We start from the raw sequence: 13,736 nt of genomic DNA on the forward strand, positions 1-13,736 counted from the left end.
TGTGCTACTGGCTGTGAGTTCCACGTCAGTGAATCAACAATATGTATTAAACAAGGTGTCTTTAAACAGAAGCACTCAAAGAACAAGGTTCTATATTGATTAGTTGGCAAAGATGTTGTAATCAAGAGGTTCAAAGGAATCTAACCCTGTATTTTCCCTGAGGGGCAAAGGCTCAGTATGCGCTACTTTCGTGTCTATCATGACATTGTAGACACAACTACTGAGTATCATGAATAAACTGTGTTGGTTATATTTAGTAACAGATCACGTGGTTGTCTTCCCCAAATCCACACCACCCTCCTCATGTGAAGCAACCAGTGCAAAAGCTTGAGTGGACTTGACGGTACCTTCAGATCCAAGGTTGGACCTTGATTGATCTAATCAAATCCCTATCCTAACCAGCTTGCCACATCACTGTGTTTAGGGACAAGACAGTGCTCTAAGTTGGTCCAATCAGAGTCAAGTTTGTCTTAAATTAGGTTTCCTAAAGGTAGAGTTGCTAAAAACCAACAACAGCAACAACAACAAAACAACAAAAACATGCTGTCCAGTTAAATTTGAATTTCAGAAAAACCACAAATTTTTTTACTATGAATATGTCCTACATATTGCATGGGACATAGTTATACTGAAAATTACTTGTTGCTTCTGTGAAATTCAAATTTAACTAGGCTTTTGTTTATTGCTGTTTAATTTTAATTTTTATTATTAAGTATTATTGTTAACTGTGTCTTTGTTTGCTAAATCTGGCAACCCTACCCAGACACAGACTCTGAAACAAGGATTCCCATTCAAGGGCCTTATGAAGGAAGTGCTCCCAGGGTGTGATCTCAGGTAAGGTCCTGCAGAGGGTAGCTGGTTCTATAGGGGAGTTCCAGGAGCTGTGCTGTAAGGGCTGCCCCTGGGAATTAAGATTCAGATACTTCCAGTTGCATAACCTCTCCAGTGGCCTCAGGGCAATCCTCCAGACACAGTGTTAGGTGCAGGCAATGCAAAGCAAAGGGACAGAGAATCAGGAAAAAGGATCCAAGGGCGTGAGGTGAAACACCCACAAGAACCACCCTAGAGGTTTTGTTCAACTGTCGGGAAAGAGACTTGGATGTCAGGCAGGACCTGCATCCCGACTTGCCACTGCGGCCATCCTGGAGGAACAGTGTCCCCCAAAATTCATATCCACTGGCACCTCAGAATGTGACCTTATTGGGTACTATGGACTGAACGTGCCCCTCTGCCGTCAATCTACATGCTGAAACCCTAACTCCCCAAGGTGATGGTTTTAGGAGGTGGGGCCTTTGGGAGGTGATGAGGTCATGAAGGTGAAGCCCTCATGAAGAGGATTAGTGCCCTTGCAAGAAGAGACAAGAGAGAGCTTGCTTCTTCTCTCTCCTCTCTCCGTCATGTGAAGATACAAGAAGAAGATGTCTGTCTGTAAACCAGGAAGAAGGCCTTCATCTAGAACCATGGTGGCACCCTAATCTCGGATTTCCAACCTCCAGAACTGTGAGAAATAAGTGTTTGGTGTTTAAGCCACCCAGGTCTGTGGCCCCATTAAATAGAGGGGTGGCTGGGCGGCAGGTCGGGGTCAGAGCGGTGTCCTCATGGCCCTGTGGCCCCTCCCAGGGCTCTCTGCATCAGACTCCTATGCATAATACCTCCTGGATGCTGCCACTTTCCCCTCCCGAATTCATAAGCAACATTTACTGGGAGTCTACAGTGCATGGAGTCCTCAGTGAACACTGAATTTTAAATGACATCTCTAAGTAACAGCCGCAAAGGGCCTTAGCAGGTAAGCAAGCCCCCCTCAATTCAGTTTCAACCCAGTGGACTACCTCGGTTCTTTCCGAGCCACCCCAGGAGACAGGGCGGGAGGCCCTGATCAATTGCTGACTGAGACTGTTCTCTTGCCTGGCAGTGTACTCAGGTGAGAAGTCCCCAGCGTCCCTTCCACGGAGTCCCAGAACTTGTGCAGGGAAATACATGAAGAAGGCTCTGTTCCTCTTCCTTCTGCAGGCACAGACGGTCTGAAATATTTATACGAATACAAGAGCAGGAGACTTCTGGGGAGGAAAGGCAAAGAGAGCTGAATTCCAGGTGTGGAAAAAAATAGGCAGAAATAATGGAAAGTTTGCACATGACCAGTCGAGGCTTTATCGGAGCTGATTTTGACACCGAAGTCCCTTTGAGGTCCACAGAGTGTAATCGAAAGATTGTAAACGTTTGATTTTCTGAAAATGTCCTTCTTAGAATAAAGATTATTTAAAGAGGCCTGGAATGTTTGGGAAGGGCATGAGAGATGGGATTTAATTTTGATTCTGCTGCTTATTAACTGCATAACCTTGGGTGGCTTAATTACTGTCATTGAATCTGTTTCATCATCTGTAAAATCAGGAGAATAGTTTCAAAATCTGGACTGTTGTGGTAATTGCATGGGCTAATTAGAGATTATTAATCCCCACCTCCTGCAGGGCTCAGGGCTGGGGGCCCCTTTAACTTTTTCATATCTGTAACTGGGAGCCCCCAGGGTCTGGTCTTAGATTTATTCATTCTTATTCATCCTAGAGATGCACAAACAGGAGCTCAGTGTAAGTAGCTGTTGATCTTTAAGTGAGAAGAGGATGTGAGAAGCCCCTTTGCTCAACCTCTAACTCTACCAGAGCATCTTTCTTCTTTGCAGCCCCTGACACGTGGCCCTCCATCCTGGGGCAGGACATTCATCCAGCGATGGAGAACACGGTGGTCAGGAAACCCTTCTCTCGGCCGAGCTGAAGACGGCTCCTGTAACTGCTAACACCCAGATCCTCTGAAGAGGCAGCACCTATTTCCTTTGCTGCGTGCCGCCGCTGCATCTCTCAGAAGAGCCCCATGCCTCTGTGCAGTGTTCTCCTGCGAAGCACGGTTCATGAGTGTGGTCTGAGGACCTCCCCATCTTCCTGGGGGAGAGGGATGGGGGGGTGCTGTGAAATGCAGGTCCCAGGGGCTACACGTCATGCCTACAGATTCAAGTACGCGAAAGCAAATCTCTGCTTTGGGTGTCACTTGGTTTAATTTCTGATGCTCAGTCCCTCTTCTGTTTGACACCAAAAAAGAATCCTAATTACTTGTAAGTACACTGAGCCAAATGCAGGGATTTCTTAGCCACTGTGGGCTTAAAACTCCATTGATTCAGAAGACCTCCCCCTCCATCCTCTACCCCCTGGGACAGAGATAATTGTGGAGGAGGAGGACGGGGTGGTAGGCAAATACCCCGAGTAGAGGTGTTTCCACTCCTCAGTAGTCACGTGGCCTGTACAGAGCCAAGACGTGCAATGTCCCATCCAGCCTCGGCTTAGGGCACGGTGAGCACTGCCTTGCCACTATCTGTGGGGTTCAATTTGACCCTTCACTAAAGTCTTAGATAGAGCTGAGCTCCCATCCCGGCTCCCAGACATGTATCTCTGGGACATTTCCAGATCCAAGACCCCTGGCTCTCTCACAGGCCTGCTCCTACAGTCAACCTCAGCTCCCCACTCCAGATCCATGAAAATGTATAGGGCCTGCCACACCGCTGCACAAGCAGGACCTCCTCTGTCATGTAGGCCCTCTCAGACCTACATGACACCTGCCACTCTTCTGCATTCTGCTGTCCTGCCAGGCCCTGTGGGGTTACGCTTCTCTCAGTCCCGGCTGCCACAGCCTGCTGGCTTGCGAAAGGGTATACCGAGCAAATGCAGAGGCAAGCTTGGACTGACAACCACAGGACACCAAGAAGGCAAGGGCACCAGAGATTCAAGGGCAAACACCACTCCCTCCTTCCCGTGATGGACTGCCGGCTCTCCGCTTCTGTCTGACTCTACAAGGCAGGTGCCTTCTTTCTGTGGACAGGCTTTTCCATAACATGCACAGTGCTGACTCTGGCTGACCAGTCAGGAAGTTCTCTCAACCCTCTCCACATCACCCACATGGCCCAGCTGTTCTGGCTCCCCTGCCCATCTGGTTGGCCACATTTGCCCATGACGGCACTCTTGGACAAGCCCGCAGTAGCCAGGAGACAGGGCCCTGGCAGTGGATGTGGCTGTGCAGGGAGTGGTGAGCATTTTTACCACCCTGCTCCGGAAAGGCAGCTGTATGAATCTTGCCCAAGGTCGCTCACCAGTGACCAGTGGCCTGGAGACAAATACCAGCACTTACACAGTTTCCCGAAACTCCCGGCTGCTGCCCCTGTGATTGCTTTGCAGTTTTCGGGGAAGATCAGCTCTGGTGGCAGATGGCCTGGTCTCTGTATCTGCACCTATCGGGGAGCAATTCCACTCCTACCGCATCACCTTTGCGATGACAGTGCCCTCCAAGCCTGAGGATGAGCCCTTCCCAGGTTAAAAGTTGTTTATGTGCACAGGCAAACCTTCCTCTCTGAAATGGCAGAAAGGCGCGCTCCAAGGCCTACTAGAAAGGAGAGTTCCCGGGGTTGAATGGCAGGTTAATTCTGATCCACAAATTAATTTTGTCTCTTTGTATATCAAGGGTGTGTGAGACTTATTTAATTTAATTTGAAATAAATGTAATTATAGAAATGAATGAGCTATCAAAATTTTAAACATATGATCCATCAATATTGGCACGATGTGAGTGGCTGGTTATTATAAATAAAATGGGTCTTTGGCAATATGGAATTCAATTTCCCCCACAGTGTGTCTCATTACATCTTGACATCTGGGTTAATGCTAAATTACAGTCCCTAATTTCCAAATCGGAGCTTAATTTCCAAATAGCAGGTTAACATAAATAAACTCTCCAGCTGTGGGGCTTCTGGGAGCTCTGGGAAAAGGAACTTCAAGGCAGAGCAGTCTGTGATTTTTTTGCAGTTATCTACTCCTCTAAATTCTCTGGCACACATCAAGTACTAGATGCAGAGGCAGACGCAGGAACCATGGCCCTATGTCTTCCAGGCCCTACATGGCCAGTGCTTTCCAGGCTGGGTATTTTCAGATGCTCCCTCTGTCTGGTGTGACTGGGCCTGAGGCAGTGGAGAAGAGCAATGGCATTCCAGACAGATGGACAGATAGACAGCTGCCCTGGTGCTTGTGCATCCAGGCATAGCAAGTCATCCCAAGGGAATTTGTCCAGTGCTGCAGCCCAGTGCTGCTATCCAGCCCACTCACTATTACACAAGGGGACTTCATAACCCATACCCAAGGGTGAATTGAGAAACGCAAACTTCTCCGTGGAACCTACGGAAAATGCTGCAGAGCAAGAGGAAGGCAGATCGTTCTGAGGAAAAAGACTCCTGAAAATGGTTCATTGCAAGAGTCCGGATGAAACCTCAGAAAATTGTTTGGCAACCTGAAGAAGATGCAAGAAGACAGAGTGTCCAGGAAACAAGGACCTGGAGGGGAAGAAGTTGGGTTGAAAAACCAGAGAGGCACGAGGGAAATGGGAGGGAGGGTGATGAGGGAATCACTTGTAGGAGAAGAACTGAGGTCCTCACCACAGCAGGAAAGAGTCCCATGGGCTGTGACCAATCAAATTGATGACGTGGAGGACATACTCGGCATGTGTTCCCAGATTGCTGAGAAAAAGGAAAAAAATAGATGCCAATGATGAAAATTAATATACTGCATACTTAGATCAGAGAACAGATCCACTTCCTTCATAAACATCTAGAACAAGTGTTTCTGAGAAAGGAAGAGGCCACTGCTGAAATGCTCCCTACCCCTAAGTCAGGTCCTCCCCACCCACTGCCTTCTCCCTCCCCTCGCATGGCTGTATTATTTTCCGGGGCCCTGCCAGCATCTGCTATAGAGTTCTAGTTTATTGTTTTCACTTGTGTATGGACCATTTCTCTTACTAATACGCAAGCTGCCTGAGGGCAGAAATTTTTTCTTACTCACTACTCTATCCCCAGTACCTGCCAGGGAGGTTTTCAATAAAGATTTTGAATTAATGAAATCACATAGATGTAGCCATCAGATACATTATTAAAAAAAAAATTCTCAGCTAAAGAGTATGTGGATCAAAAAGGATAATCTGAAAACAAAAACCAATCAAGAAAGATATTTATACAGATTGAGTATCCCCAATACGAAAATCCAAAATCTGAAATGCTCCAATATCCAAAACTTCTTGAGTACCAACACGACACTCAAAGGGAATGTTCGTTGGAGCATTTCAGATTTTGAATATTCTGATTAGGGATGCTGACCTGTTTATAATTACCAGTTGTATTTGAAATAACAATTCAAAACTCAGAAAAGTCAAAAATCCAAAACACTTCTGGTCCCAAGCATTTTGGATAAGGGATACTCAACCTGTGCTTACACTTTGCAAAACTTTTGGGATTACATTATAAAGAAAAAAAATTTTAAGCACCTAGGCAGAAAAGGAAGTGTTACCAGTTACATCTCAAGGAACAAGAATTGGGCTAGCCTCAGAGTTCTCTTCTGCTGTTTCAAATGCCAGAAGGCAATTAAAACACGAATAAGTGATTTTGGAGAAGTTGCAAAGCCGGAGTCATCACACCCAGATCAATCACCTGCCAAGAGTAAAGACAACTGAAATAGTCCTTCTGATACTCAAGAGCTCCAGAACCTCCAAAGAGGGTGCCCTAACAAAGACAGTTTGCTGAAAACACACTCTCTAGGCCACCCCAAAATTAGCTCTGAAAGAGCTTGTATCAAATTAGTATTATTTCTTTCGCAGGTATTTGATAGAATTCACCACCAAAACCATCTTTACCTAGAGTCTTCCTTGTGGAGAGATTTTTAAATTATAAATGTAATTTAAAAAATAAACATAGGGCTATTTAGATTTTCTGTTTCTCAGTCAAGAACTCAAGTCAAGAACTCAAGAAAGTTTTGTTATCAGCAAACACCAGGCTGTCACCTCAACAAGCCTAATGGCACCAGGCTTCAAGAATATGGCAGGGCTGGTGCCTCCTCCATGGGAGCCTCTGCCTGAAATGTAAAGCAATTTAGTTATGAGGATGAGAACAGACATCATGGTGAGAATAACTGTAACTGACTGTAAAATAGTCCACTAGAAACTCCCCTCCTGGGGCAGGCAGGATTTAACAGCAACCTCAGAAGTTCAGTTGAAGATGCTTGCAACTATGTAATAACAAAAATGGAAAAAGAATGGCTGTGGCCATAACAGATGCAATAGCGATGAGAAGAAGGAAGAGGAGGAGAGGGACAATAGCTAACACTGAATGGACTTTCCACAAGCTAAGAGATTTTTATTTCATTCTCACCACAACCTTGTTAGATCAATAATATCATCCATTTCTGTTTTACATTTAGGGAAATTGAGGCTCAGAGAAATTACATTATATGCTTAACTCATATGGCTAGTAAGTAGCAGGCCTGGATTGATTCAAGTCTGGGTTGTCTGCAAAACACATGGTCTTCCTAAATGCATATGAAGTGTTTATGAAGATAGGCCGTGAAATAGCTCTCAATAGACTTCAAGAGATTAAGACCTGATAGAATGTATTTTCTGACAACAACAAAATTTACTTGGGAATAAAAAACCCAGAAAATCCCCAAGTATTGAATGTTAATATACTTGTAAACATCCAACAGCCTAAAAGTCAAAGAAAAAAAAATCATGAGGAGAAATTACACATTCTTTGAACTGAATTATAATGATATCATTATCAGAAATGAAAAGGGAAATAGCACTGCACATTTTACAGACATTAACAAAATAAAAAGGAAATAGTATAAACAATTTTATGCCAATAAACTCAGATAACTTAGATTAAATGGGCAAATTTCTTAAAATAGCATGCCTGATCAAAGCTGACTGACTGAGAAATAGAAAATATAAATAGCCCTATGTTTATTTTTTAAATTACATTTATAACTTAAAAATCTCTCCATAAGGAAGACTCTAGGTGAAGATGGTTTTGCTGGTGAATTCTATCAAATAATTGCAAAAGAAATAATACTAATTTGACACAAGCTCTTTCAGAAAACAGGACAGGAAACATTTTCTAACTTATTTTATGAAGCCAGAATCTCCCTGATACAAAACCTGACATTTTGGCATGAAAATAAAAGAAAATTACAGAAAAATCTTCCTTATGAATTTAAACACAAAAATTCCTGTACCTGTTTCTAATTGCTGCTGTAGCAAATCATCGCAAATTTGGTGGCTTAAAACAATACAGATTTATTCTCTTGTGATTCTAGAAGTCAGAAGTTGGAAATCAGTTTCACTGGGCTGCAATCAGAGTGCCGGCAGGACCGAACTCCCTGAGGTTCCAGGGAGAGAATCTGTGTTCTTTCCTTTCCCAACTTCTGGAGCCCCGGGCTCGCCCCTCCATCTTCAAAGCTACCCAGCTGAAGCATCTTGCTCCAGTTATCACGGTGCCTTCTTCTCCTGTCAGAGCTCCCTCTGTTTCCTGGGATAAGGACACTTGTGAGTACATTTGGGGTCTGCCTGGATAATCCAGGACTAATCCCTCCGTCTCAAGATCTCCAACTTATCACATCGTCAAAGGCCCTTTTGTCATAGAAAGTCACAATCACAGGTTCAAGGGATTAGGACATGAGCATATCAAGGGTCATTATTCAGACAACCACAGTCCTTAATAGAATATTTTGGCCGGGCGCGGTGGCTCAAGCCTGTAATCCCAGCACTTTGGGAGGCCGAGACAGGCGGATCACGGAATCAGGAGATCAGGACCATCCTGGCTAACATGGCGAAACCCGTCTCTACTAAAAAATACAAAAACTGGCTGGGCGGGTGGCGGGTGCCTGTAGTCCCAGCTACACGGAAGGTTGAGGCAGGAGGGTAAAATGAACCGGGGGGGGGGGTGTAACGGGAACCGAGAACCCCCCCCAAAAAACCACAGGGGGCAAAAAAAAAGAACCCCGTTAAAAAAAAAAAAAAAAAAAAAAAAAAAAGAATATTTAATATTAGCAAATTCAAGCCAATAATAAAAGGTAATAATGTAATCACATTAAGTGTAATTTATGTAATCACATTAAGTGTAATGTAAACAGGACTGCAAGATTGGTTACATTTGAAAAATCAAACAAGGGACTGGAAGGGAAGACAAGAAAACTCTCTGGGGGTGATAGAGACATTCTATATAGTGACTGAGGTGTTAGTTATACAGGTATATGCATGTATCAAAACATATCAAATTTAACATTTAATGCTACAATTTCCTGTAAGTGAATTTTACCAGAAGCAAAACAGAGCAAAATATCAAAACTAAAACTACCACCACCACCACAATAAAAAAAAATTTTAAAAAAAGCCCAAACAGCAGCCAGGGAATCATTCACCCTTTGGGCACAGGCATCTAGGTGAGTGATGGTATTATTTACACCACTGAGGACAATTGGGAGGGAGCCAGGTTTGGAGGGAAACCAAGAATTCACTTGTGCACATGGCATATTTGAGATGAGATAGCCCGGTAAAATGTCAATCAGGCAGTTGCCTGTGGGGCAGTGGGAGGGATGGATGAGCTTGTGACTGGATGTAGGGACAAGGATAAGGGCCAAGGTTCTGGCCTGGGTGACTGTGTGGCTGAAGGGGCCCTTCACTTAGATGGACTGAAGAAAGAGGGTGATGTGGTTCTCCCTGGGGCATCTGCCTACCTCTCTCAGCCAGGGGAATACACACAGAGACTGCTGGGCGGCATTCCCACTTCTCTGTGTCACAGTTGCCTTCAGCTGAGATGTGGCTCTAGGCAGCCAGCTGCTGGCTCCACCAGGAGCCCAGTGCTCAGGTCTGTACCCTCATCCTTTGCTTCTCACCAGCTGCTGCTGGCCCACTCACAATGTGGCCACCATGGAGACCACTCCGCCTTTTCCCACCTGTCGACTCCCTGCTTGGGGCCTGCCCTGAGCCAGCTAGACCCTGTTCCTGACACCAGCACCTCATGGAGCGCTGATCCACTGACTTAATATGAGACATTCAGATGCAAGTGCTTGACACAGCCACTCTTTCTTTCAATATTTTATTTGAAAATAACTTCACACTTATAGAAAAGTTCCATGAATAATACAAAGAACACCCATAGGCCCTAAACCCAGACTCACATTTTCCCTTTGCTTTATCACTTGTGCTCTCTCTCTCTCTCCATATATATTCTCTTTATTCTCAGTAGTGACATCCTATAACTTCACAGTGACCTGTGAAGGCACATACAGATCCATTGCTCCTACGTGAAATACAGAGTTAGGTTCCCCTAAGCTTCTGGTGATGATATTTTGTCCACTGATCTATACATAACCTTGTTTCTGTTTAAAAACACCTTTTTGATATGTATTATTTATCCATTGATACATATTATTAATCACTGAACTCGTGGTTGAACATGAGTTCAAAGCCATAACAAAGCTAACCTAACACACACAGTTTCTCTGTAAATCACATCACAGCCTTCTTGTGATTAGGGACATTAGAAAGCATGCTGGCATTATGTTTGGGAGGCTATTTTAAACAGCAAAATCACCAAGAAAACACAGAAAAACGTTAAAAACATGACACAAAAGACATATGTTTACAGGATGAGAGCTGAAACAAGAAGACGGAGTGTTGTCTTGCTCTGCCTCAGCTGGGAGTGTGTGCATCAGGTGACTTCAGTTTTTTGCCACTGCTGCACATGTTGGCAAATTGACCGCAAAAGCACCATGAGCACTGGTTTTGGGGTTACAAAGACATTTCACCAAGGAGGTAAATTTGCAAATATGGAATCCATGAACAATGATGACCAACTCTGTGTGTGCATGTGTGTGTATGTACTACCCCTACTACCATATACTACTATGCTGCCAGTGAATACACACACACAAATATATATGTAGGAAATGGATACCTATGCATATACCTGTACATATGTATATGCATAGGTATTCATTTCCTATGTGTGTGTGTGTATACATATATATACACATATATACACACACACATATACAGGTATATGCATAGGCATTCATTTCTTATTACTGCTATAACAAATTACCAGAGCCTTGGTGGCATTAAACAACACAACTTTATTCTCTTATAGTTCTGGAGGCCAGAAGTCCAAAATCAGCTTCACTGGGCTAACGTCAAGGTGTTAGCCCTTGTTCCTTCTGAAGCTTGCAGAAGACAGTCCATTTCCTTGTCTTTGTCCAGCTTCTGAGGGTCACCTGCATGCCTTGGCTTGTAGCCCCTCACATCCATCACTACAACATCTTGCTTGTCACATCTCCTACTGCTCACTCCGATCTACTGCCTCCCTTTGAGAAGGATCCTTGGGATGACACTTAGGACCCAGCTGGATAATTTGGGCTAACCTCCCAATCTCCCAATCTCAAGATCCTAAACTTAATCAGATATGCAAACTCTCTTTTGTCATGTAAGGTAACATCCACAGGTTTGGAGGACTAGAATGTGGATATTTTAGCCACATACACACATACACTATATTACATACACACACGTATACATACACATACACACATATATACACACATACACATATATACTCACACAACTATACATACAAACATACACATGCACACACACATACACACACATATACTCACACATAGTTTTTTTTCCCTGAACCATTTGAGAGTAAATTCCATACATCATGTCCTTTATCCTTAAAAACCTCAGCGTGTATTTCCTAAGAATAAGAGCTTTCTCTTATATAACTATAGTATAGATAGCAACATCAGGAAATTTTAAGTAGATAGAATACTTTAACCTATTATTCTACTGTGATGTGCCAATTTTGTTAGCTGACTCAATGCCACCCTTTATAACTTCATGTTTCCTTCAGTCCAGGATCCTGCCTAGGATTACATAAGGCATTTCGTTGTCACATCTCTTTATCTCTAATCTGGAAAATATCCTCAGCTTTTATTTGCCTATTACAATGTTGATTTTTTTTTTTTTTTGGGATACTGGATCTTACTCTGTCACCCAGGCTGGAGTGCAGTGGCATGATTTCGGCTCACTGCAGCCTCGACATCCCAGGCTCAAGTGATCCTCCCACCTCAGCACCCCCAAGTAGCTGAGACTACAGTCAAGGACCACCATGCCTGGCTGGTTTTTTTTTTTTTTACTTTTTTTAGAGACAGGGTCTCACTATGTTGCCCAGGCTGGTCTCAAACTCTGGGCTCAAACAATCCCCTCAACTCGATCTCCCAAAGTGCTGGGATTATATGAGTGAGCCACTGCACCTGGCTGATGCTGACATTAAAAAAAAATACTGGACTTTAAATAAAAAGAATGTACGGGTTAGCTTTCTGCAACTCTGGCTAGAATAGCACACTAATAACTTTGTATCCTTCTCAGGACTTTTCTTCCGGAGGATATGTTGTCCATCTGCCTCTCATGGTGGCATTAATTTTCATAACCCTAAGATGTGGTCTCAATCCTCCCCTTTATAGAGTTTTCCTCCCTTGCAACAAATAAGCATTTTGTGGGAGACACTTTGGAACATGCACATTTGCCTCTTCATCGCTCAAATCCATCCCCTGGATTTAGCATCCAGATCCAGACGATTCTTGCCTGAACCAATCTCTACGATGACAACTGCAAAATGATAATTTCTTTTCTTTCTTTCTTTCTTTCTTTCTTTCTTTCTTTCTTTCTTTCTTTCTTTCTTTCTTTCTTTCTTTCTTTCTTTCTTTCTCTTTCTTCCTTCCTTCCTTCCTCTTTCTTTTTTTTTTTTTTGGAAGAAAATGACTTTATTCTAATTAACTCACAAAGAATAAAATCATAACAGCTAGTTTAAGGAGGTAACACATTTTGCCCAGTCCCAAATTCTACAGAGTAGGAACACACCCCCTTCCATTTCAGTTCTGAAGCAAGGAAGCTAGGAATGACAGGAGAGGTTTAACTGACGGTTACACTTTATACCTTCACTATCAATTCTATTTTTACACTAAATTAACTTAAGGTATGAGAGCTGATTTTCCATCTCTCCAGGTTGAACTTCTTGATTAGGCCAATCCGTTTGCAAGTCGGCACTGTTTCAGCACCTCATTGAAACCCTCACAGAGCTTGATGTCACCCTGGTTCTGGGCACACTCCAGAAACTGTTTGATCTCATAGAAGCAAGGCTGCTGCTGCTGTGCCGGCTGGGTTCCCTGTGGCTCCTGGTAAGTGATGTCAGGCCTCGCAGGCTCAGCATTACTTCCTCCACTGAAGCCCCCAGTAATGGCATGACCCAGTGTGTGTCCCACAGCAGAGCCCACAGCCACGCCAGCTGCAGTGGTTGCCATCTGGGCCATCAGACCTGGCTGCTGGGGTGCAGCAGCAGAAGAGCCAACTGCAGATGGGGGTGCCGCTGCTGGTGGCTGAGCGACAGGTGCCGGCCTGGGTGCAGCTCTCAGCTGAGGTGCCCGGCTGGCCGGAGGAGCCATGCGGGAGGTGCGGCTTTGGCTTCCACGCGGCATCCTAGGTACTCGATGGCTCGGCCTCTGGACCTGTAACACTTCCTCTTTCTTTCTCGCTTTCCTTCTTTCTCTTTCTTTCTTTCTTTCCTTCTTTCTTTCTCTTTCCCTCTTTCTTTCCCTCTTTCTTTCTCTCCTTCCTTCCTTCCTTCCTTCCTTCCTTCCTTCCTTCCTTCCTTCCTTCCTTCCTTCCTTCCTTCCTTCCTTCTTTCCTTCCTTCCTTCTTTCTTTTTTTGACAGGGTCTCACTCTGACACCCAGGCTGGAGCGCAGTGGCGCAATCTTGGCTCACTGCAACCTCCACCTCCTGAGTTCAAGCGATTCTCCTGCCTCAGCCTCTCAAGTAGCTGGGATT

At 44.2% G+C, this 13,736-nt stretch overlaps 1 protein-coding gene across 1 annotated transcript; it reads right to left on the minus strand.

Moving 5' to 3' along the window:
• Positions 1-12,646: 12,646 nt before the first annotated feature.
• Positions 12,647-13,418, minus strand: LOC101020981 (coiled-coil-helix-coiled-coil-helix domain-containing protein 2). Its single transcript, XM_003909228.3, has one exon. It carries the CDS (start codon positions 13,383-13,385, stop codon positions 12,930-12,932), a length of 456 nt encoding a protein of 151 aa, XP_003909277.1. The 5' UTR covers positions 13,386-13,418; the 3' UTR covers positions 12,647-12,929.
• Between the last annotated feature and the right edge of the window lie 318 nt (positions 13,419-13,736).

The sequence above is a fragment of the Papio anubis genome, chromosome 10 (genome assembly GCF_008728515.1).
Source record: "Papio anubis isolate 15944 chromosome 10, Panubis1.0, whole genome shotgun sequence".
NCBI lineage: Eukaryota > Metazoa > Chordata > Mammalia > Primates > Cercopithecidae > Papio > Papio anubis.